The sequence below is a fragment of the Amphiprion ocellaris genome, chromosome 20 (assembly GCF_022539595.1).
Source record: "Amphiprion ocellaris isolate individual 3 ecotype Okinawa chromosome 20, ASM2253959v1, whole genome shotgun sequence".
In the NCBI taxonomy this organism is placed as follows: Eukaryota; Metazoa; Chordata; class Actinopteri; family Pomacentridae; genus Amphiprion; species Amphiprion ocellaris.
The window spans coordinates 15458512-15483564 of NC_072785.1; the positions used below are offsets into that span (position 1 = coordinate 15458512).

The following is a 25053-nucleotide window of genomic DNA, read 5'->3' on the forward strand; positions in this document are numbered from 1 at the left end:
AGTCCTGACCCTCCTCCTAATCCCCTTTAATCATTAATCATCCCTGGGCCCCACAAGGGATTTGGCCCACCTTCTGCCACCTACGCAAATCTGACTGTCCCGGCACTGTGAAAGTATTGGCTGTTGCCCTTTGTGTCTGTGAGTTTGTGTGTACTTTCATATGTGTCAAAGGTTAAAGTGTTCAAAAAGCCTGCAGTTATACTAAATCTCTGTTATTTGCAGCGTCATCATGTTAATTAAATTAGCTTGTAATGCCAAATAAAAATACATTATGTACAGACAACAATAATGTGACAATACTCAAACATAGTTTGCCCTTGGTGATTTTCAGTAAGAGCACACACACATAAGCTTAAGGTGTAAATAGGTCAGAAAGGGCAAATTAAGTGTAAATACACAAGGACAGGGAAAAAAAGGTGCTGCTGCGTTGCTCTCTACTGGTGGAAACTGTCCAATGGGGCTGCAAGTGATGGTTATTTTAGAATCTGACAATGGTTTTCTTGATTTTTTTGGTCTATAAAATGTCTTCTGATGGACCTACAATCTGAAATACAATACATACAGTTTACTGTCATTTATGGCAAATAAATGCATCAAATCCTCAGTTTTGAAAATCAAAAAACAGAAAATGTTTGGCATTTTGTTAAGCAAAAACCAAAAACAATTATGCAACCACGAAAACAGTTGCTGATGAATTTGAATAACTGAGCATTTGTTGGTTGTACAACCCAAGGAGTGATGGTGTAGCAGGTGCTTTGCCTTCTGCCAAATGGTGATAAAAGCTTGTTTGTACATCACTGGCTAAAAGTGCCAAATGCTCCACCATTTAAGAAGTACATTTTAACCCCCTGCTCTCCCCTCACCTCTGCTGGTCCTACCTACTCTGTTTGCAACTTTCAGCTCACACACACACACACACACACAAACGTAAATATGCACTCACAGCCACGCTTGCAAATCAGCCAATGAAACGTTAACTGAGAGTGAGATTAGTGGATTAACATGTACGAAAGTAGCTTGTGTAAGAAGAGAATGTTACTGTAGCCACGGGGCCAGTCTGCAAATCCACAAGGCAGACAGAGCTCACTGCGCTCAACACTGCAACACACCAACAGCCACGTTTAACTGGACAACTAACCAAAGTCACTGCACTGAGTAAGTACTAACCACCTGATTTGTCTTTGAAATAATTATTTAAATCATCGTGTTCACTCTTGGACAGTCCAGTGATCTAATTATAGAAACATGTCTAAGAGTGCACGTTATTAAGATGCCTTAAGTTCACTACATGCACTCTGCTTGAAACACCTGTCGAAGTAGAGTATTTAAAGTAAATCATCGATGTTTTCATTAATACCCACTCATTTTCTTTTGTTCTAATGACCTATGTGTGCCAGTAGACAGTTGACCCCCATGATCTGACGCTCAAGGCTCAGACAACATGCTGGATACAGAGAGTCAGTGGTCTGAGGCTTTGGCCAGCAACAACATCGGAGCCATCATCCGCTGGCTAGCAAAGCTCACAGCTGAAGGTACACAAAGAGCATTTTTATACCAATGACTCTGCAAAGACACCTTCTGTAAAGTATTTGTTGCTTGATTCAATCTCCAACAAGGTGATGCTGATGTGGAGGAAATTCTACAGACCTTCAGCTGCTGGGTACAGAGGACGTCAGAGTTTGCAAAAAAGGAGATATTAACCTTGTGTGAGTATATGTCACTTTTATTCTAAAGCGGCATTACATGGGTTTAGTTCTGTGCTTCTGTAAAGCTGATGGACTTGTAGCGATATATTACCAAAAGGAATGGTCAGCATTTCCTGCTTTATGCTTCCTTCAACCTCTAATTAATTAGATTTTACATTCAAAATCTGTATAGTCATAGCTAATCTGACATAACCTTGCTGACATCATCAGGGTTATTTTCTGAACAGGCTGAGTAAAACCAGTGCAGCTCTATCAGCTCTAGTGCATACTTTGAACATTTGTACCTACCTGTCTTCTATTCATTTCCTCAGGCTTTAGTCGCTGTCAGGGTCTGTGGATGTTCCTCGACCGGAGCTCCTTCACTAGAGTGCACATGTTGCTCCAGAGGCTGAGGAACCTGCTCACGTTAGCCCAGTGGGGAAGAAGGCGGCTCTGCTCAGCCCACCTCTGGCATGGTACACATCCAGCATTCGGTGTGATTGACATCCTAATCTTAGACACCTCTTAATTCTTTATGCCTTCTATGTGTAGGTGTCAGGGTCCCATGTATGATCTGCAGAGACACATGCGGCTCCTCGGACATCAGACGTGGCTGCTGGAACCGAGAACACAGAGCTCTGAAGCAGCACATCTGGCTGGGACGCCTGGTCCAGTGGTGGGGCATCACGGGGCTCCTGTCCAAGTTCCCTGGTACAGATGACATCATCACACAGCAATAAATATAGACATGAAGAGCCGTTATCGTATCTCTAAAAGGTGTTCTGTTCTCTGCTGTGGATGTCAGAGGCCCAGGAAGTGAAGCGTATTGCTCAGATGTGGAAGGAGATGGAGCACAGCCATCAGAAGGCTTGTCTCGAAACACCTGGGTAACTCTGAAATGATCTCGTTTGATGCTGAGGAATTTAGAGCCATTCTGACATTTTCCCCTTCTCTTTGATCATTCTTTATCTGTTTCCTACCTGATTTTTTATTTGCTGATAGGAGGGAGAAAATGGGAAGATTTAGTTCTTTGATACAGGGCATGGTGAGCGAGCTGGACAGACAACACGGCTGCATCTGGACGTCTGAAGACGGCACGGATCAGTGCTACCCTCCCCCTAATCTGCAGGCCCTGCTGAAGCTGGTGCTGGTGCCTCGTATTGACAACATGTCAGTCCAGGCCATAGTATCCATCCCAACGCAGCATCAACGACGCGTTCTGAAAAACAGTCCTTGCTTCTATATTTACATTCGAGTCAGGTTGTATATTTCTTAACATACATGTCTCAGCTCATGTACTTTATCCTGGATGTGGAGAATTTCCTGCAGTGCAAAGATGACCTTCTCCAGTCTTTCTGCCACGCCTTCACAATCCCTCCAAGTTTTTCCCAACAAATTCGAGCCTTCTGGATGTTTGATCGTGGACACGTAAAGGTACGTAACAAAGAAAAAACATGAGCCAGCTCACTGTGGAAGTGGGCTGTGACGGCCAGTTAACCATCCTATTGATTACTTTAGTGTCCTTGTTCCAGAAGCAGTAACAGTCTGCGGGTGACACTAATGGGCCACTTAAGTAGCGCATGTGATTAATGTAAAAACGTTACACTGAGCCACTGATTAGTGATGGAAGGAACTACAATACTTTTCTCTTCTTATATTTCATAGAAAATAGAAATTTACCATTTACTGACCAAAGCTCTCTACGTTCTGTTGCACCCAGGCCTCCATGGAGCTGTTACTGAGCCCCAGGGCTGCTGCCCCCTGGTTATCCTGGCAGCATCGATGCATCATTCATTGTCTCCTGACCAGGAAGCAGCCTCAGGTGGCGCTACAGTACCTGCAGTGGACCAGACCTGCCGTAGAGACCGCTGAGGATGCAAAACTCTGTGCAGATGTTCTCCTTCAGGGCAGGTACATTCTTTTATCCTGTATTTTGATAATGTATTAAACAACATTTCAAACTGTCATTATTGTGACTGATTTATGGGCTTATTGTGTGCATCCAACCTCCAGTAGTGTGTCTGATGCCTGGGATGTGTTGAAAAGAGGCCACTCAGAAAGTGAAGACATGGTCATGCATTTCCTCCAGACCTGTAATGGACTCAGTCTGTGTGCAGAGGCTTTAAAGTACATTCCAGCAAGATACAAAGTGGGTGATTCACTTGCAACACAGCAACACATACTGTGTATACCAAAGGTGTATATTAGAAATACCCTTCCTGTCAAATATCTTCATCAGGGTGAAGAAGACGACAGTGGAGTAGACACCACAAGGTTGCAAATGATGAAGAAAGGTAAGACAGACATGATTACACAGCATGAGAACACAAGAAAGTGAATTGTTTGTAACTATGAGATTGCATTTCATTTTGCAGACAGGCCAATGTGTCCGCTTTCTGCGAAGCTCTATCAGGCTCAGAAAGTGAAAAGAGTGTCCTCGGAGGAGCTGCTCACTCTGGTCAGAAAGGCTGCCATGGAAGTGAGAAAACCACATCCCAAGATAAGGTACTGTGCTGTCATAAATGGAGTGGCTGAACTATGTTGAAACATATGTCATGCCCCAGAGACTTCAGAGCTGTGATCTTTTCTTCCAGTGAAGTGGTATGGCCAGAGCACACAGAGAGGAAATCAAACAGCAAAGAAATATTTCTGTCAACCCAGGCTCTGTGTCATCTCACGCCCAGCCCTTCCCCAGTGAACGTGGCAGCGGAAACGGAGCAAACGTCGCATATAGACGACCCAGAAGAACAGCCTGTTATTTATAATGTATGTATTTTCACTGACCCATTTAATAATGACAACAGTATACTGTAGATATGTGATTGTGAGAAATAACAGCCCCTGGCCTTTGTGTTCTTGTTGCAGCATCAAGAATGTGTTTCATCTTTTGAGGATCTGAGCTCTGTGTCTGCCTCATCCTTCACCTCAGCTTCATCTTTGCCTCTGATGAAACAGGATCGTCCTTATGTGTACAAGAGGACTTTGACTCTGCAGAGGATTTCTTCTCTGCTCACTGACGGAGAGAACCAAAGCAGTGAAGATGAAGATGATGAAGAAGAAGAGAGCAGAACCCCTTCATCAAACGACGCCCTGCCAGATAGCCGAGAGCTGCTGCTGACACCAGATGGCGCCACAGACCCTACCTCCATCAGCAGCTTGAACAAAGACAATTCGGTGGAACTGACACTTTCCCCAGAGGGTACGCTTTGTGCTGCATTTTATGTACACTTCAGGAGATTGTCAAATGATAATTTAATCTTTCCACATTTTACAAGGAGGTGAAGAAGACGAGAAAAGGATAGAAGAGGATATTTTCACAGCTGATGAACCTTCCATGGATGAAAACCATCCGTCTGGGTCCGTGTGCGGATCTGGTAATTGGATTTTCAGTTCTGAAACGGGTATTGAAAAACAAAAAACGAGTGGTTATTTGATTTTCGTTTTAAAATACAAAAATTCAAATTGAAATACAAGGTGTTTTTCCTTTTCATGATCAAAAAGGATAGCGATTTTTTTTTAAATGCTTTGATTTTCGTTTTATATTTAGAATAACAAGAAAGTAAAATCAGTAAGAGACAGAAACGAAAAAGGTCCGTTTTTTCATTTTCTGAGACCGGAAGTGGTCATCAGTAAGTGTGGAGCCAAACGACAACAAGATTCTCAGAGGGCGGAACCAGAGAGCAGCGATTGGTCAGACCATAGATAATATAGAAGACAGCGCGCTAGCGTATGGAGTCTATGTATATCTATGGTCGGCACGTCTGGTAGCATCTCTGGCTGCTGTTGACCTTGTTTTTGGAGTAAAACACGGTAAGAAGATAAATACTTCTAACCTGTAGCGTTATTTTTTTGTACGTTAAGTCAGCGACTTGTGAAGAGTTGTGTTTTGTCGTGTTTGAGCAGTTGGTCCGGACGCGTTAGCTAGCTAAGCGGCTAAGTTAGCTAGCGGGCTAATCAACACAGGTGGCTAACTTACCGCTGAACACCTGTGTTAGTTGCTGCTGCAGCTGTCCTCATTATTAGAATGACCTTCTCAACCTGTATTTCTCTGCTGTGTATTTTAAGCTTTTAAAAAAGTTATTTTACTTTAAGGTTAACTGAAACCCATTGAGCTGCACTGAAGTTTAACATTCAGCTGGTTTATATTAAACCACCCTTAACATTGCGCAACATTACCTCTCTGAATCGCCATAATTTCATTAAATTCCTTCTCTCTTCCACTGCTCAAGTTCAATCCAGTATATGAAATGACATTAATAGTGAATAAACTAACAACCAGCCATTGTATTTATTTATTATTGCATGTATTTGTATTAAAACATGAGTTGAAACATCCTACTTTTGGATCTAGAACTGCACAAGCCGTTCATTTTCAGTCACCTGATGAGTTAAACTCCCCTTTTTATGTGAGGTTGAAGCAGAAAGTCTGAGTTAACAAAGAAAGTTCTTTATAATTTGCGATACCTGTTAGCTCTGACTGAGGCTTTAGTTTTAGTTGAGCTGATTTACACGTAGAAACTTTGTTCAGGAAAATTTCTCAGTAGCTCAGAGGACAGGCTGCTTTTTGCACAACCTTGTAAGAGAATGTCTGTCAATGCTTTCAGCAGAATTTAGAAACACAACACTTCCTAAACAGATATTTTGAGGCTGTGAGGTTGAACGTTTGAGAGTATATCAGTGTGTTTGTTTGTGGTCTTTCTGTTTCTAGGTGGAAGCTGAATTAGTGAGGATGACTCCTGCTCCTGTCATCTCTAAGCTCCTCACACATCTTTACCTGCACATGAAGAAAATCACTCCTGTAGAATGCAGGTATGTTTGTCATTATTATAAAAAGATGTTGCCTGGTGACCTGTCAGAAACCCATTATACAGAGTCAGCCAAAATAATGTTTACACACATCAGGAAAAGAAAAACTTGCATAAATATTTCAATACCAAATTTATTCAGACATCACGAGATTAATAAAAGTTATCTTTGGCCTCTACAATTACAAGAGGTGCTCAAAGTGGTGGCCACTGGCTTCCAGACATTTCTGTTGTGTTGTAGACATCACTTGTTGATGCTCCATTCATGAGGGTAGCGCCATCTGTTGGGAAAACATCGTACAACAGGACACAGAATTATCGTGATTTGATCAAACTTTGAAAGAGGTATCTATATGTATAGAAGTACTTATACAAATGAAATATTTATTAAATTTTTTCTTTTCCTGATGTGTGTACATTATTTTGGCTGACTCTGAACTTAATGAGAACAAAACTGTCATTTAATTGTTGCGTTGAAAGCTTCTTTAGTGAAAACCGGCTGGTGTTCTGCTTTGAAACAAACTGCTGTTGAGGTCTGTGTTTTTAGGTTTAACCCCACAGTTTCTGAATGAACTGATAGTTTGTTTTTTTTTCTTGATCAATGTGGACGTTATAATTGATGGTAACATTTACTGATCATATAATCAGCATGACAATATAACAGTATAACATTCTGACCACCTGACTAATACTGTGTTGGTCCCTTTATGCTGCTAAAACTCCTCTGACCCAGTGGTTCATCAGAACCTCTGGGGATGTCCTGTGGATTCTGTGGATCCTGTGGGTTGCAGGGTGGGTTCGACCTAGACCAGGCTGATCCTGGACCATCCCACAGATGCTCCATCAGATCTGGATGTGGGGAGTGTGGAACCCAGGTGAACAGCTTAGCTCTGTCGTGTTCCTCGGACCACTCCTGAGCAGTTTTAGTTCTTCCTGCTGAGGGTGGCAGCTGGCATCAAGGACTGCTGTTGCCATGGAGACTAGGGGGTTGTTTGTCTTGCAGTGTTTAGGTGGTGGTACATGTCAAACATCCACATGAATGTCAAGGTTTCACAGCAGAACGTTGCATTAGAACAAGAGGATGGATGTTGTTCTCTTCAGCTGTCAGTGGTCAGAATGTTGTGGCTGATCGGTGGATCTGTCTGCCTTTACTCTGACATCCAGAGTTATACAAAAGTGTAGTATGTGTGCAGTGCAGAAGAGATTTAATTTATTGTATAGTTTTTTGTTTTTTTTTTTAAAGGGAGAGCATTTTTTTATCCACCTGAAGAAGACCTAATCTTTCCCTTCAAAGGATAGTTAATAATTACTACGGCTTCCATAGTGGTCCCATCAGAGAAAATCATATCCATATACAGATTTTTATTAATTCCAGGGCTGGTTCAGTAAAGATTATAATAATAACTACATCAGATAATTCTTGGTCACAGTTGGAATTTTGCAGCCTGAGTGATGGTTGAGAAGGTTTGCAGTTCTTGTTTTAGCAAAATATGTTATAATAGAAGATCTTTATTGTCATTGTACATGAAATTATCTGCAAACCAGCAAAGTGTATCAGTCTGAGGTATCTAAAAATAAACAAAGAAAAATGCTTCTAAAGCCAATAATAAATGGAATATTTTGAGGGAATATTCTAAAAAGGAAAGAAAAGCTCCATTTTCACTCCTCTCAGGATAAACTGTCATTAAAATTGACTTTAAATTTAGCTTCAATATGAGATAAAAACATTTACTTTCATTACTGATATTGTCAAGTTTTAATAAAGTTCATGCTACTTTTATAAAATGATGAAAGTGAATAAATTGTATTTCTGTGATCTGTGTTTGATTTCTGTCTTTTCTCCTGTCATCCAGATGTTTAGAGGGAGATGATGCCACATCTGGTCCTGCTGATGGAAGGTCTTGAAGTTCTCTGACTGGCCTCGACTGAAGATGGTCGTCTCACTGGATTTAAGGTTCCAACAGGGAAGCTTTAGGTTTATTAAATGTTGCTATGAAGGTATCACTGTTTTTCTTTGTGAATGCAATGAGCTCCAACTGAAAGTTGAATTAGAACTTAGAAGTAAATCCTTCCATCTGAAAGGATTTAGTTGCATTAATAACCTCATAACATTCTAATTTTTATTTCAGTCTTGGTTGGAAATAGAATCTCTGTATTGATTCAGGTAAAAACTGAACTTTACAGCATGTTGGAGCAAAACAACCAGATGAAAACTGTGATGGTGTTGGATTGTCAGACCGTAATGTTGCAGCTCAAAGCAGCTTTTCTATCTCAGTTCATTCTGACATTCAGCTATGAATCAACACAGCAGATGGTGATCCATGCTGTGGAAGTCTCACATCTCCTGATTTAATGGAGCTGCTTTGCACTTTTTACACTGTTTATTCACCAACACTTTATTTAATAAAAGTCCCATCTAGTTTTTATGAGGAATGTGATGTTTTAATTTCTCTGTGAATAACTGCAGTCTAATGTAACAGCTGGAGTTGTAACATCTGTCCTGATATTGATCATGAAGTATTGATCAGAATACTGATGATCAGCAGTCATCCCTGAAGTTTTATATTAAAATCTTGTGTTGTGAAGTTTGGTAAGAAGCAGAAACTTTTACGTTGCCATGGATACATGAGTGTTAAATTCTGTCCATGTTTCCATTTTGGGAAATGCAGTCCAGTTCCAGAATGTGGAGGAATTTAGTCTCACAATCACAGACAACAAATATTATCTGAAAGTCGGGTTATTGTTGTTTATCAGCACAATACAAAAAGATTAATGCTAGAAATATTCCAGTTAATACTCTGGAATATCATGATTTATGTAAATTTACCTCAATAATATGAATGTTCAGGTTAAGATTGTAAAGTGATATTTATTATGCAAGTTTAGCTGATTAAAGTTTATGACTCTGCACTAAAATATTATTTAAATTGACATCATTATTATAATATTTAGGGTCAGACCCTACAGTATTGAGATTAAGAAATCAAATATTCTATAAAATATAAATACACTGAACTCATTTGGATGTATTTAAGTGAGACTCTACAATATTATTTGACACAAATCTATCTAAATTTTAATAATTTTCACGCCAAACATTTACTGGACTGATTTAAATATTAAAATCCCTCCTTTCTAATCCTCTGCTGTACGTTCAAACCTGAGGCCTTAAATAGAAACACACAAGTATCTGACTGAAGGAACTTCTGCAGAGTCCTGGTTCCAGAACATGATGATAGAATTATAGACAAACTTTAACAAAAGCTGCCTGAGAGTTTACAGGTTTTTATGTTGGATTTCTTCAGTAATTTAATGAGAGTTATCAGCAAAAATCAACTGTTCATTTGATGAACTTCATTTCCTAAAACATCCAGAATTGGAGCTCATATCTTTGGCAGCTGTAAAGTTTCTGCTCCTTCAAAGTTCACAACACAATGACTGAATTCCTGAAACACTCTCAATGCTGGAGAGCGTTTGATGCTGAAGCAGTGATCAGTTTTTCTGTTTCTTCTCTGGAGATGCACAATGAGGGACGTCTGCAGCGACTGAGAAAGAGTCTCACCACGTCCTGACATGAGGAAAAAGACTTTATTGAAGACTACAATGAGAAAAACTATCAGACAGCAGACAGCTGCATTCAAGGTGAGCTCTGAACATTTGATCTGGAACAGGAATTCAATAACGGCAGCATGAGCTTCATTTCAGTCTGTAGCTGCTGAATTCATGGATGAATCATCTGGCACTAGAGAAAAAGACCATCAAACATCCACGTCAGCTGATGGAGGTCCAAGAGTCTCACCGAACAACCAGCCTACAGAGTGAAGACCTCGAATCTGATTGGACGGCCTCCTATTCAGCCACATGTGTGAACAAATGCCTCTAAGCTGATTTGTTTTCTGAAATAAATCTAGTTTGAGTCCTAATCTATGTCTGTGTGTTTGCTTCTTTACATCGCTGTTAACAGTTTAGGCTGTTAGATTGTTCCAAATAAGACAAGTACAAGATTCTTCAGAGCCGTTCTACCACGAGCCTGACAGGAAGAACTCCAACAGCTACTGAATGTTCCTGTGGTTCCCTCAAGGCTACAGGAGGAGCCCTACGAGGACGAGCCGGTCCACCTGATGGTGGCCAGTCGCTGCGGTTCAAAGCCAACACAGACTACGTGGACTTCTACTGGACCACACAGAGGCCTTCAAACTGGACCAACAAGTTCATCGACTCCCCGACTCGTGGGTCTGAGGACGCCGCCGAGACTCGGTCCAGCCGGCCTCCTGACTGTGGATGTTTGATTGCTGAGAGGTTTGTGGATGCATGTGAACGTGTCTGTGTTGAAACAGCAGCTTTGGACTCAGTAACGCTGGTAAAAACAAAGAGCTCCTTTATTTGTGACTTTCACTAAAAAAAACTGATGAAAATAAGTTTGCCAGGGTTCCGACTGACAACAGATTATTAAATAATGAAAATAATCATTTAAATATTCCTTTAAACAATCCTTTTAGGTCTACATTTCCTTTACACTGACTTCTTGGTATATGTACAAGTATTTTGGGTGGAATATACCAATAAGCCTGATGTTCAAGGGTTCTTCTGGGAATATACCATTAAACCAACCTTTTAGGTAAATGTTCCAGAATGTTGGGTAGAATATACCATCAGATCAACCTTTTAGGTCTAAGTTGGACTTCTACATGAGAGCTTTAATTATTCTTCCTGAAAAGTTTGGTCAATAAAAAAGACAAAAACTAATATTTTCAGCTGAACTAAAGACAGACTGTGATTTTTCTGCTCACATGTTGTGTTGTTGTAAACTTACTCTTTCAAATAAATAGCCGCCTGACCCCCTGGAAACCAGCATTTTTCCTGTTTTTGTGTTCCTCGGCGACCCTAGACAGCCGGGTCCTAATGTTTTTTGAGCAACACACCATACTATGACGTTTTTACAATGATGGTTCTACTATGAAGCCAGTTTGACATGTTCAGGTGTTCTTTGTGTGAAAACTCAGAGATTTCAGGTATCAGAAGGTGGTTTTCAACTTTCTTTGTTAACTTTCTGCCTCAACTTTAAACTAAATTTCCTTCACTCAGCCAGCCCTCTGGACTTCCAGTAAGCTGTGTTCCTATTGGCTGTCCAGGTGGCTGCTTGGTGTTATCAGAAACACCTGAGCAGCTCAGTGTCTTCCTGCTTTATTTAGCTGCAGTCAAACATTTCCTCTGCTTCTGTTCACCACTGAACTGGGTTTGGCTCCGTTGCTTTAGTCTGTTCTTTAGGCGTTGGCTTGCAGCTTCCAGCAGTAAAATCATCTTTAATGTGTTTCTTGGTGTGTTTTAGGGCTTTGTACTGGATAGTTGTCTTGGTAAATGTGTTCTTTAGCCACAGTTAGCACATGGTGCTAATGTGTGCAGTGATTAGTGGATTTGGTGCAGCTGAGTTGTGTCTTTATCTTGGCTGTAGTGAGTCTTTAGAGGTTTTTGGTCAGACACATTCTGTATTCTTGTTTGAGAACCAACGCTGGTTGTCCAGAAGGTAAGAGTTCCTGTCCTGATTCTCTGTTCTCAGAGGTTCTCTGGTAGGCTGCAGGAGACTTTAGCGTTTGGGTTGTGCTAGTTTGGTTTTTGTATGGTTTCATTTGGACGACTATCTTGAGGCCCCTCCATGTGGTTTAGTGAGGTTTTCTGCAACAGTTCTACAAAGCAACCTGCAGCAGAAGAGACTTTGAGAGTTTTTAGGAAGTTCTGGAGACCAGACTTTAGAGCAGCAGAAACATTTGTCAGCAGGTTGAGCAGGAGAAGGTGAGCTTCAGAGTAGAAATGAGACAGAAACCTTCTTGACCCATGTGGTGAGGTCCTGTACCAAGAGTTTGAGCAGGTTGTGAAGAGTCTGTAGTTCTCTGGTCTGAAAGCACAAGAAGAGTCGACTCATTAAAGGAGAAAACAGGAGATATTGTTGGTTCTTCTGTCGCTCTGCAGTTTCCTTAGACTGAATATCAAATTTATATTTTAAATGATTTACCACGTGAGCCCGAGAAGACTTCAATAAACTCCCTCCATCCCCTGGACACAACATATTTTATCACCATGTTAAATCTTTTTTTTTTTTTAATGTTTTGAGTTTTAATCATAGTTTTAGCATAGTTTTTTCTCTTTGCTTATTTAGTTTTGTCATCTGTGTAAAAGATGCTAAACAAATAAAGTTGAATTGATAAACTGAATAATTGACTAACTCATGATTGTGACAACAGAAGTATTTTTATTGTGATTTAAGGGTTAATTTCATTTTTAAGGTTGGGGTTAAAATCTTGACAGAAAAAGAAGATTAAAGAAATAAACTACATTAAAAAAGCAATTAAATCAAAGGAAAAAGAAATTTAATACAATAAAACTTTTATAAAGTTTTATTATTAAAAAGTATTTTTTAAATGTTGAATTATTGAAAATATTGTATCTGTAATTTTTACTATTTGTATTTTAAAAATTTTGTTCAATTTCATAATTACATGTATCTTGTTTAATTATCTAATTCAATATTTTGTCTGTTTAATATAATTTAATTGTATTTAATGTTTAACCATATTAAACAGACAAAATATTGAATTAGATAATTAAACAAGATACAATACATGCAATGAAGTTAAACAAAATTTTTAAAATACAAATATTAAAAATTACAGATACAATATTTTCGATAATTAAACATTTAAAAAATACAATTAAACAAGAAGAATATTAAACATTTAAAAAATACTAAACATTTAATTAGATTATTAAACCTTGAAACATTGAATTAAAAAATTAAATGTTTAATTAGAAAATTACATCTTAAAGACAATAAAACTTTAAATAGAAATTAAACAGAAAATACAATGAAGCATTTAAAAAGAAAATGAAACATTAAAAGGTGGTAAAACATTTAAAAGGAAAAACAAAGATTTAATCGAAACATTAAATATTGGGAAAGAAAAAAAAATCAAACAAGCCGATAAAACATTTGAAAAAACAATAACTTTAAAAAGACAAAACATTTGGAAATCAAATCAGACATTAGGAAAGAATCAAAGGTGAGAAAAGAGCAAAACTAAACGTTTAAGAAGAATCAAACTAAAGACAAAACATCTGAAAAGACACCAGGTAGACTTTAGATCAAATTAAACAGAAGAGACAATAAAACGATCAAAAAGAGCAAAAACAGATGAAGGTTTAAAGCGTTTTCTAGTCTGAAACGAAAACATCAAGTTGTTTCTTCAAACATTTCCTCTTTCTATGTTCTTGGTTTGATTGTGGACAGATTTACTAAGAACTCATTTCAGAAAACTGCTTTCCAGATAAAGTCTACTAGTAGTTGAAGGCATTTATCAAACTAATGTTACCTTCTGATCTCCACAAACTTTACTGTTCAGTGAAGAGAATCAAAGTTTGTTGAGGATTTCTCAAAAACCCACAGGTGAAGGTCTGAGAAGAACTCAGATTGATGGTCTAAATGTGAAATCAAGACTCATGGTCACAAGTTTTAAGGCTTCTGTTAACCAGAAAGTTCAAACTAACAGAGAAGTACTGAGAAACTTTTAAAATTTCAGCCCTCAGACTGTCTGAAGGTTCAAACTAACAGAGAACTACTCAGGAACTTGGAAGATATCAGTCCTTGGGCTGTCTGAAAGTTCAATCTCACAGAGAACTACTGTGGGACTTAGAAAATTTCAGCCCTCAGACTGTGTGAAAGCTCAGGTCCTGAGGACTCGGGAGGTGTGGAGGCTTTGGAAAGTCTTGGAACTGAGGGTTCAACCCTCCAGCACAAAGGCTGAAGTCCCACCTCCTGAGAAAAACGGTCGAGTCGAGACTTGAGTTAAAAAAAAACTCGAAAACGACAAAAAATAGATGATAAATGCGCAAAAAAAAGAAAAATTAGTATCTGAGCGAATAGCTCAGGGGGATAAGAGGATAGACTACCAAGTGGAAGGTCGCCGGTTCAAGACCCACCACCGGCCTTTTTCTTTGTTTGTCTTTGTCAGGATTTTGAGAAAATTTAAGAAGTGTCTGGTCTTGAACCGGCGACCTGCAGCTCCATAGGTAAATCCTTAACTCACTGAGCTACAGATCAGATAAAAAGAAATAAATTCGTCGTCCCTTTGGCATCGTAGTTTCCGAAGTGACCACATGGGTGGAGCCAAGGCGGAGTCAGGGTGGAGTCAGGGCGGAGAGTAGGCGGGGATGTGGGTGGCGGCCTCCCCCCTCTACTCCCCCACCTCCCCCCACCACCCACCACACCTTCCCCCGCCCGACGAGTTCTTCGAGTCTCCACGAGTTCTTCGAGTCTCCACAGGTTTTCCCGAGTTTCTGGAGTTTCCATGAGGTCCGAGGTAGAACAAGTTGTCATGAAGAGATGTTGAAGTCCGCCAGGATGGACTGACTTTTTACAGCGACTAGAAGGACGACGACTAGAAGAGCAGGTCTTTAACCACCATCCATAAAATCCATGGAGTCGGCTCCAGAGAAATGAAGGGAGGTCAACTTTTATCAACTTCCATCCAGATGTTCAACTTGATATCTTTACTTTGAGATTTTTAGCACCACAAACCTCACACTTTATTATCATTTATTAGGACTTTAATGGAATCCACCAGCAGATTTAGTTTGTTGAGAAACTTTATTCTTGTCGTCGTGGGACTGCAGTATTTAAAACTGTTCCTTCTATTTGACCTCATGTTTATTAGTTTTAGTGGAGAAAGTTATTTTGTCGATTAGTCTCTTAAAAACCAAATAATAAATTGGATTAGTCAAGAGCTTTAAATTTCTTACTTTGTCATATTTTAAATATGACAAAAAATATAAAAATACAGTGTCTTGAGACAATTTGACCTGTAATTGGCGTTATATAAATAAAATTGAATTAAAATTGTATGTATCTTGTAATGTTGGAGTACTTCAGCCATATATGCTGGAAAACACGTTTTCTTTGTCCATTAATCTGTTGATTGTTTTCTCCAGTAATTCATTTCTTGTGTTGGTTTATAAAATGTCAAACCCAAATATATTCAGTTTACTGTCATAAAAACCAAAAAGATTTACATTCATGATGCAGGAATCAGGCAGTTTTTCACTTTTTATCTTAGTTTTGTCAGAAAGATAGTTGATAATGTGTGAATTGTTGCAGCTTGTGAGCCGTAGAAGGTTTTAATCTTTGGGGCAGAGTGTCAGAAAACATTTAGAAACCAACATCAACAAAACACTCAACAAAGATTTGAACATCATTAAAGGGAAATCCAACTTTTGCATGACAATGTCTAATTAAAGGACATTTATTTCCAATGTAAATGTGTGATATTCATCCTCTGGAGCTTTCTCTTCACATCGTCTTCCACCTGGACTGGTTTGGTCGGGAGCATGTGCAACAAACATTTGAAAAACTGCACTTTAACATCAATGAATGACACTGAAGTTTAATCTCTACATAAATGAGACTGAGTCTGGATGTGCTGCTCTGTCATTAACTCCTAAGTTTAGGGAAAGTTCAAACAAAAGAGGACAGTTCAGATAAGACTTGAGAATGAGCTTATTTTGAACAAACATCTCAGACTTTCTGAGCTTCAGCACCTCTAGCAAGATATTTTAACAACAAGCAACTCAAGAGATCCAGAAGTTGGAGAGAGTTAGCTTTAGCTGAGCCAAAGAACATGTGGGATGCTAACCTAGCAAACATTTCAGACTTTTCTCTGTGAATTCTGAGAAATAATTTCCTATTTAATGACAGAGCTACACATCTTAACTCAGTCTCATGAAAACAGACTATAATTCAGTGTCATCCATCCATATTAAAGTGCAGTTACCCAAAATGTTTGTTGCATGAGCTCCAACAAAACCTGTCCAGGTAGAAGGCCACTTTGACAAACAGGAAGTGGAAGATTCCAAGCAGATTTATAGAAGGGGGAACCGGACTGTACTAAGTGTGGTCCAGTATAGAAGGGTGTTTTGTGGGTTTTTAAGGCTGATAATGATTATTAGTGAGACATTTGGAGTAGATATTCATTTGCAGTTAATGAAAGTATTTAAAATCTTGGAGTTAATCTTAGAACACAAACTCTAACAGAAAACTTTGTTGATACGTTTCTGTTGTTTTTACAGATGTTAAGTTAAAGGAGTTTTATTCATGACATATAACCAATCAAATCACTCCAGAAGACAGAGCGACCACAGGTAGATAAAGGTTCAGAGCCAAAGTAGCACCATTTTTAAATTGATTTATTACCGTAAATCAGTAAAAAATAAAATACTGATAATCATTAAATCAGTTAGCCCACAATTAGTACAATTCTACAATGTATGTCTCTTTCCTTTGACTTGTTATTTGTACAATATACGATGTATATGATGGTGTTTTTTTCATACCAAAGGCTATACTATGATGTTTTCTGAGAGACATACCATGCTACTCTGCTTGTTCTGGCCCTGGGCCACTGCACTCCTCCTCTGTTGTTTTCTGGATTGTACTCAGCTGCATGCCTTCGTCCACCCGGCCTCCGTTGACTCGTCCCGCCTGCCGTCTCTGGAGCTGAAGCTGGACTGGAACAGACCAAAGTATAGTCCAATCACGATGCCAGCTGCCTCTCAAAAGGCTCCTTCATCTGGCAGGTGGCGCCACTTCTTCTGAGGGGAAGCTGAGCTGGCCCGGCAGAACTTTGGAGATGTGTTCCAGTGGTTGGTGGATGTGTGGGGAGATACAGAGGGACCTTTGAATTGTTCAGAAAGGAAAACAGAGAACCCATTGGTAGTTTTAGTTTAGGGTGCTACTGCGGTGTGTTTTTGGGTTTTAAGAGGTAAACAGGAAGAGTTTTTTTTCATATTGATTATCTTTTACTTTGTTCCTGGTTGGAATGCCCATCAATGTCAACATGAAGTTCACTTTTAGTTCTGTTTATTTATTTTTATTTTACTAACACCCATTTGCTTTTAACCCCCTCACATGTTGTGTTGTTGTAAACTTCCTCTTTCAAATAAATACTCGTCTAACCCTCTGGAAACCAGCGTTTGGACTGTTTTTGTGTTGCTCCTCACCTACTTCAGACAGCCAGGACAAAACAACGCTTTGTGGACAAAAGGCTTTTCTATGATGTTTTTAGAATGACATGGTAAACTGCGACGTTTTCAGAGCGACATGCTATACTATGACGTTTTTTGGACCAAAGGCTATACAATGACGTTTTTAGACCAAAGGCTATATTATGACGTTTTTTGAGCGACATGCTATATTATGACGTTTTTAGAGCGACACCTTTCTGGAGTGTTTTTCACGGCCTCCTTTCCATTATTTCATCATATGGCACGTTTTTACAACATGTTGAAAAATCACATTTTTTTTCGACATAGTATACTATGGCATTTTTTTGCGCCAAAATCCATGATGATTTTTTTTTTCAAAGAAAACCTTTCTGGAGTATTTTTCACGGCCTCCTTTACATTATTTCATCAGATGGCATGTTTTTACAACATGTTGAAAAATCACATTTTTTTTTCGACATAGTATACTAAGGCATTTTTTTGCGCCAAAATTCATGATGATTTTTCTTTTAAAGAAAAGCTTGCCATAGTGTTTTTCATGGCCTACTTTACATTATTTCATCATATGGCACGTTTTTACAAAATGTTGAAAAATCACATTTTTTTTCGACATAGTATACTATAGCGTTTTTTTGCGCCAAAATTCATGATGATTTTTTTTTGTCAAAGAAAACCTTTCTGGAGTGTTTTTCACGGCCTCCTTTACATTATTTCATCAGGTGGCATGTTTTTACAACACGTTGAAAAATCACATTTTTTTTTTTTAGACATAGTATACTATGGCGTTTCTTTGCGCCAAAATTCATGATGATTTTTTTTTTGTCAAACAAAACCTTTCTGGAGTGTTTTTCACCGCGTCCTTTACATTATTTCATCATATGGCACGTTTTTACAACATGTTGAAAAATCGCATCTTTTTTTCGACATAGTATACTATGGCGTTTTTTTGCGCCAAAATTCATGATGATTTTTTTTGTCAAAGAAAACCTTCCTGGAGTGTTTTTCACGGCCTCCTTTACATTATTTCATCATATGGCACATTTTTACAACATGTTGAAAAATCGCATCTTTTTTTCGACATAGTATACTATGGCGTTTTTTTGCGCCAAAATTCATGATGATTTTTTTTTTGTCAAAGAAAACCTTTCTGGAGTGTTTTTCACGGCCTCCTTTACATTATTACATCATATGGCACGTTTTTACAACATGTTGAAAAATCGCATCTTTTTTTTTAGACATAGTATACTATGGCGTTTCTTTGCGCCAAAATTCATGATGATTTTTTTTTTGTCAAAGAAAACCTTCCTGGAGTGTTTTTCACGGCCTCCTTTACATTATTTCATCATATGGCACATTTTTACAACATGTTGAAAAATCGCATCTTTTTTTCGACATAGTATACTATGGCGTTTTTTTGCGCCAAAATTCATGATGATTTTTTTTTTGTCAAAGAAAACCTTTCTGGAGTGTTTTTCACGGCCTCCTTTACATTATTACATCATATGGCACGTTTTTACAACATGTTGAAAAATCGCATCTTTTTTTTTAGACATAGTATACTATGGCGTTTCTTTGCGCCAAAATTCATGATGATTTTTTTTTTGTCAAACAAAACCTTTCTGGAGTGTTTTTCACGGCCTCCTTTACATTATTTCATCAGATGGCACGTTTTTACAACACGTTGAAAAATCGCATTTTTTTTTTTAGACATAGTATACTATGGCGTTTTTTTGCGCCAAAATTCATGATGATTTTTTTTGTCAAAGAAAACCTTTCTGGAGTGTTTTTTCACGGCCTCCTTTACATTATTTCATCATATGGCACGTTTTTACAACGTTGAAAAATCGCATCTTTTTTTCGACATAGTATACTATAGCGTTTTTTTGCGTCAAAATTCATGGTGATTTCTTTTTTGTCAAAGAAAACCTTTCTGGAGTGTTTTTCACGGCCTCCTTTACATTATTTCATCATATGGCACCTTTTTATAACATGTTGAAAAATCACAATTTTTTTTTTTTAGACATAGTATACTATGGCGTTTCTTTGCGCCAAAATTCATGATGATGTTGTTTCAAAGAAAACCATTCTGGAGTGTTTTTCACGGCCTCTTTTACATTATTTCATCATATGGCACATTTTTACAACATGTTGAAAAATCGCATTTTTTTTCGACATAGTATACTATGGCGTTTTTTTGTGCCAAAATTCATGATGATTGTTTTTCAAAGAAAACCTTTCTGGAGTGTTTTTCACGACCTCCTTTACATTATTTCATCAGATGGCACGTTTCGACATAGTATACTATGGCGTTTTTAGTGCGACATGCTATACTATGACGTTTTTTGGACCAAAGGCTATTCTATGATGTTGTTAGAGTGACATGCTATACTATGACGTTTTTTGGACGACATGCTATACAATGACGTTTCAAGAGCGACATGATATACTATGACGTTTGTTGGGCGGCACTCTATACTATAGGTTTTTTAAATTGATATATTACTATGACCTTTTTTTTGTTTTAGTTTATTTAAAATTACAATACTTTTACTTATGCAATGAAATATTATTCTATGGCATTTTTTAGACGACTTATACTCTGATGTTTTCTTGAAAAACATACTATTTTGACAATATACTGCACTATGACACTTTTTGAACCACATATCATACATGACAATTTCAGGCAACATCCTATCATTTTGCACTTTTTGAACCACATAATAATCAGTTGGGTTTTTTTGCCGACATGCTATGCTATGAACTACAGGCCATACTATGTTATTCTTGAAAAGTATACTATACTTTGACATTTTCTGAACTACATCCTATACTATGGCGTTATACACAGAGTGCTTTGGTTACATGTCGATTTATAATCTAGATTTTTTTCTGTTTTGTTTTTTGACGGGATTACCACAGACCTGACCGTGAACACCGTTGACACCCACCTGAGGGAGACGCTGCCTAAGATCTCAAGGCTGCTTGGTCGTGGTCTTTCTGGTCCTGCTCCAGAACGCCTTCATCAACTACGTCTTCTTTTGAAGAGGCCCTCAGATGCTGCAATCTCTGACCTTAAGGAGGAACTGCTACTTTCACTCTGTAACGAGACGGCGGTTATTTTAAAGACTCAGCTCCTGGCGGCTTTGAGTGAAAATTTAACATCCATCAAAACGGAACTACAGACAGTTAAATCTGAGCTGTCAGTCAGTATTTCAAACATCAAGTCCGACCCGGCTGCCTTAAAGCACGCTGTGGGTGAAACGGAAACTTCACTCTCCACATCACCAACGACATCGTCACACTCCAAAGCAGAGCACCTGTCTGCTGAACTTTTAAAAGTGGACTATAAATGTGAAGAATGTGAGCAGCAGACGACTGTGAGCAGTGGAACAGATGTGATCAGAAAGAAGTCATTTTCTTTTTTCTTTTCTTTCTGGTTGACTTGATGCTGTCAGATGCAGATGTTGGAGCTGATTCTGATCTTTCAGGATAAAAAAGCTGCTTTTCCTTCACAGACTTTTCAGGAAATTATTCTCTCAGGTTTTCTCTGCTATTTATGTTTTTATTATCTGTGATTATTTCATTATTTCTTTATTGTAAAAATAAAGTTTGAGGCATAAAGACTCATTTAGTTATTTTATTCCTGAAATCTTTGACGTAGCAGAACTAAACTTCTATTTTCCTTCTTGTACTTCTGATACTAGAACTAAACGTATCTTCAACACGGATCATCTGCTTTTAATGGATCAGCAGCAACATCACAACAACAAATGAGACAATTTTCAACAAATTAATGAAACTGATGTCATTTAAAACTATCAGAGTCTGTTTTAGTGTCAAATTAAAGCTGATTACTGACAACTAGAACATTAACGTTACCGTTTTAATCACATTTAAGTTTCCTGAACGTTACATTAATGTCAACCAGCCACAGTTTTATGAACTTAATGAACCACATTACAGGAACACAACACACTTCAGCTGTTTACATGAAACTCAACACATTAGCTTGATGCTACGTTAGCTTTAATCAGGCTACAACTGAACTGCTAGCTCGGTTAGCATCGCTAACATTAAAGCTAATATTTACTATGCTAACTTTCTTCTCTGGTCAACACACACTGAAACAAACTCCACCAACATCTGGAGTGCATGGCACACATTACATCTGACACTAAAGCTGCATATAAAGTGCATTAAAAGCGGCACTGATACGAAAATAAACATTTACTTACCGAACTGAGTCCTTTCAGTGTCTGCTGGTAGAATCAGCCGAAGGTAGAAAACTGGTTAAAACAACCTAACGGGCAGGAAAACAGTCAGTGGAAAATATTGTGCTGCTCCACCGATAAATAAACCAACAGTTATTATATCAGAATTAATCCAAACAAGGAGAGCAGAGTCTAGACTTCCTCCTCCATAGGACCTGTCAATCATTCCAGACCGGACTGTCAATCAAGTAGTCCCGCCCCCTGGCTTCGCAAAACTTTAACGCTCTATAAAAAAAAAAAAAATCAATATTGATTTATCGGCCACCTGATCTCTCATTCTGACCATGAAAACTCACGAAAAAAAATGTATATACAGTCTATGCACCGTACTCTGTTTGGCTCCACACTTGCTGATGACCACTTCCGGTCTCAGAAAATATAAAAACGGACCTTTTTTCGTTTCTGTCTCTTACTGATTTTACTTTCTTGTTATTCTAAATATAAAACGAAAATCAAAGCATTTTTTAAAAATCGTATATCCCTTTTTGATCATGAAACGGAAAAACGCCTTGTATTTCAATTTTAATTTTTGTATTTTAAAACGAAAATCAAATAACCACTAATTTTTTGTTTTTCAATACCCGTTTCAGAACGGAAAATCCAATTACCAGATCCGTACACGGATTCGTCTGACACAAGGTCAGAGTTCACCACACCTTTAGGAACACTTTGAAATGAAAAGTGACTCATATTTGTATATTATGGTTCAATTTCAGGTTGAATCTCCAGTCTGACAGCCAATCAGTGCCTGATTTCCTCTCACCTGACTATGGTGTGTAGGTAGATGCAGCTCGAGTCACACAATTAGATCAGGTTGAATTGTGGTGTACAGAATGTTCGCTACCTGGACTTTTATCTGCAGAAAAAGGTGCCAGCTGCAGCTGTGAAGGAGTGTCTGAAGGTATCATTCATGGTCCCCCAGATGTCACTTCAGTGTTAGTCAACCGAGAAGAACAATCAGACTGGTTCCCTTTGCAGATTTTCAGTTCTAGTGATGCAGCCACATCCGACGGTTTGCTGGAAAAGAAAATTAATCAGGTAGGTAATATCTTGCTTTAACAAAACAGTGCATACTGAAGGCTGATTATAATGGCAGAATTTAAAAAAAATTTTTTTTGCAAATGAAGTGGAAGATTTTGCTCTTTGTATTCTTAGACAGCAGCTGAGCATCACCAGCAAGAGGAGCCACTGAGATGCTTCAATCAAGACCTCTCCTGTACCCCATCTGACACCACCCATGACCCTCTAACTGACCTTCACCAGAGCTTTGTTTTAAAGGAACCTAAACCCAGTAGCTCACCAGAGACTAGTGAGCAGGACAGGTCCCTCCTCACAGCTGTGTGCAGCTCCACCTTCCTCACACATCTTCAGGGCGTCTCTCTGACCTCCATGGCAGCTTGCAGCATCAAAACCACCTCTGTTCCTTCTGATACCGCCAACGACAGCGCCCCGAAATATAAAATAGAAATGGATGAACTCTGTGTCCCAGGCACCTCAGCCTGGCCTGATCGATGCAACATGGGCAACTGGTGGCAACAGAGCACCGACACCTGTACAGATTCCAGGGGCATCATATCTGCTGCAGAGCCAGGAGCAGGTATCTCATCAGGTGAGGAACAAACCGTACTATACATATAAAATGGTGTAGAGTACAGTGGTCAGCAGGGATAATAAAATGTGCTAATAGCAGTGGATTTGACATTCGAGCCCCAAAAACGTTGCAAAATGGTCATTAGCAATATGCTAATTGAAAAAAAAAAAAAACAGCTATGTCTTTGCTTGCAATGGTTGCAAGGCTCATATTTAGTGTGTGTGTGTGTGTGTGTGTGTGTGTGTGTGTGTGTGTGTGTGTGTGTGTGTTGTGGCCAGACCTAATAGTATGTCAGAGGAGCTGTTGTCCACTGCGGGGTGCAGGATGCAGGTGCATGTACCACTCAGGCAGGGGGGCTTGGCTGCTAGGAGAGGGAGACCGAGGAGCAAGTGAAGTGTCAGAGATTGGTTCCTTTAACCTTGCTGCAGCATTCAGTCATCCATAAAACAACCCCCCTCTGCCTCTCCCTTCCTCCCTCCCTCCCCCACACTTTCTGTGGGAGGGGTGCACCATCTACCACTGCAGGCAGACCTCCCTCCATCTGCTAGGTTGCGCTGATCACCGCTGGGCCTCGGGGATCTGTGGCCTGTTGCCCCACATGATGCCCCAACCTTGTCACTGAGACAAGGGTTAAAGACATAACAGTGGAGCAATGTTGCATAAAATTAAAAGGAGAGTGCCACTGCTACCCAGATATCCATCCTGTTTTCTGCAGTGGATCATTAGCAAGCAACACTGGGAATCTTCACACTGAAGTATGGTTTTATTTCTGTTCCTTTCCAGACAATAAGAGGCCTTCCCTTGTCCTAATTCAGCCATAAAGCTACAGTCTGCTCAACTTCACCACAAAGCAAAAAGGAGACAACAGAGATGGCAAACAGGTACTTAATTCTCATGAAAGCACGCTGTAGAACACACACATGGATGTGTTCGTCATAAGGAGACAGAAGACAAAAGTGGTCAACAGGGGTCACTATTGTTCCAGTTAAGATGCTTGACAGGATTCGGATGATCTCATTTTTTCCTCCCTGAGGATTTTACTTCATCACAACCCAGCAGGTGCCCTCTTTACTACCCTTCATCCCTCTTTCTCCTGTCTTCCAGCATAAACATCACCGCTTTTAGCATCTCCGCCTACAATGATGTCATTTTACAAATATGAAGCAGGATGAATCGATTCCATGATTTTCTGGAGCATCTTGAAGTGAATTGAGCAGGAAATAAGAGAGTGTGTAGTTACTATTTATTTGTCAAAAAAGATTTTAAAAACCAGTAGTCACCTTTTTGTAATGTAAACCAAATTTCATTACTTTCCTGTAAATCACTGCTTGTGCTCTGACCTGAACGTCACACCACTGAGCACTCTTTGCATCATTGTGCGGATATGGAGAGGTAATTGCTTTAGTGAGGTTTCATTGGATAATTGTTTAATTGGGATGTAGTCACCTAATTATTTTGTCCAGAATTGGGGACCATATGGAACTTGGCAGGTGAAACATAATTAGGCCATGTTAATTTATGATGATTATACCTGAGTATGCCTGAGCAGCCTATACTGTACAAACAGTGTGTGTCTATCACGACCAATCTATTCTGGTTGTACTGCGCATGTTCTTCAGTGATGGCATTACATTTATTACCTTGCAGTCTGT

The 25053-nt window shown here is 39.0% G+C and overlaps 1 protein-coding gene and 1 long non-coding RNA gene across 12 annotated transcripts; one reads left to right on the forward strand and one right to left on the reverse strand.

Annotated features, from left to right (window-relative positions):
- The first annotated feature begins 1022 nt into the window (after positions 1-1022).
- Positions 1023-10413, forward strand: LOC118471327 (protein ELYS-like). 10 transcript variants are annotated; one of them, XM_055005999.1, is made up of 19 exons: positions 1023-1155; positions 1398-1532; positions 1617-1706; positions 2018-2161; positions 2238-2396; positions 2491-2572; positions 2688-2871; positions 2976-3119; positions 3406-3596; positions 3699-3834; positions 3925-3979; positions 4061-4190; positions 4280-4451; positions 4551-4884; positions 4961-5086; positions 6394-6494; positions 7224-7365; positions 8344-8444; positions 10009-10413. In XM_055005999.1, exons 2-16 carry the CDS (start codon positions 1442-1444, stop codon positions 6402-6404), a joined length of 2049 nt encoding a protein of 682 aa, XP_054861974.1. In that variant the 5' UTR covers positions 1023-1155; positions 1398-1441; the 3' UTR covers positions 6405-6494; positions 7224-7365; positions 8344-8444; positions 10009-10413. The 10 variants fall into 10 exon arrangements, with proteins under 10 accessions (XP_054861974.1, XP_054861976.1, XP_054861972.1 ...); XM_055006001.1 differs by lacking the exon at positions 7224-7365 and having other exon boundaries at positions 10009-10132; positions 10196-10413; XM_055005997.1 differs by having other exon boundaries at positions 8344-10413.
- A 6294-nt stretch (positions 10414-16707) lies between these two features.
- LOC129347808 (uncharacterized) lies at positions 16708-21941 on the reverse strand. Of its 2 annotated transcripts, XR_008600076.1 has the most exons (3): positions 21775-21941; positions 20488-20636; positions 16708-17208 (listed from the first exon to the last, which is right to left on the reverse strand). It is a non-coding gene; the product is annotated as an uncharacterized LOC129347808 (long non-coding RNA). The 2 variants fall into 2 exon arrangements; XR_008600075.1 differs by lacking the exon at positions 21775-21941 and having other exon boundaries at positions 20488-20749.
- Between the last annotated feature and the right edge of the window lie 3112 nt (positions 21942-25053).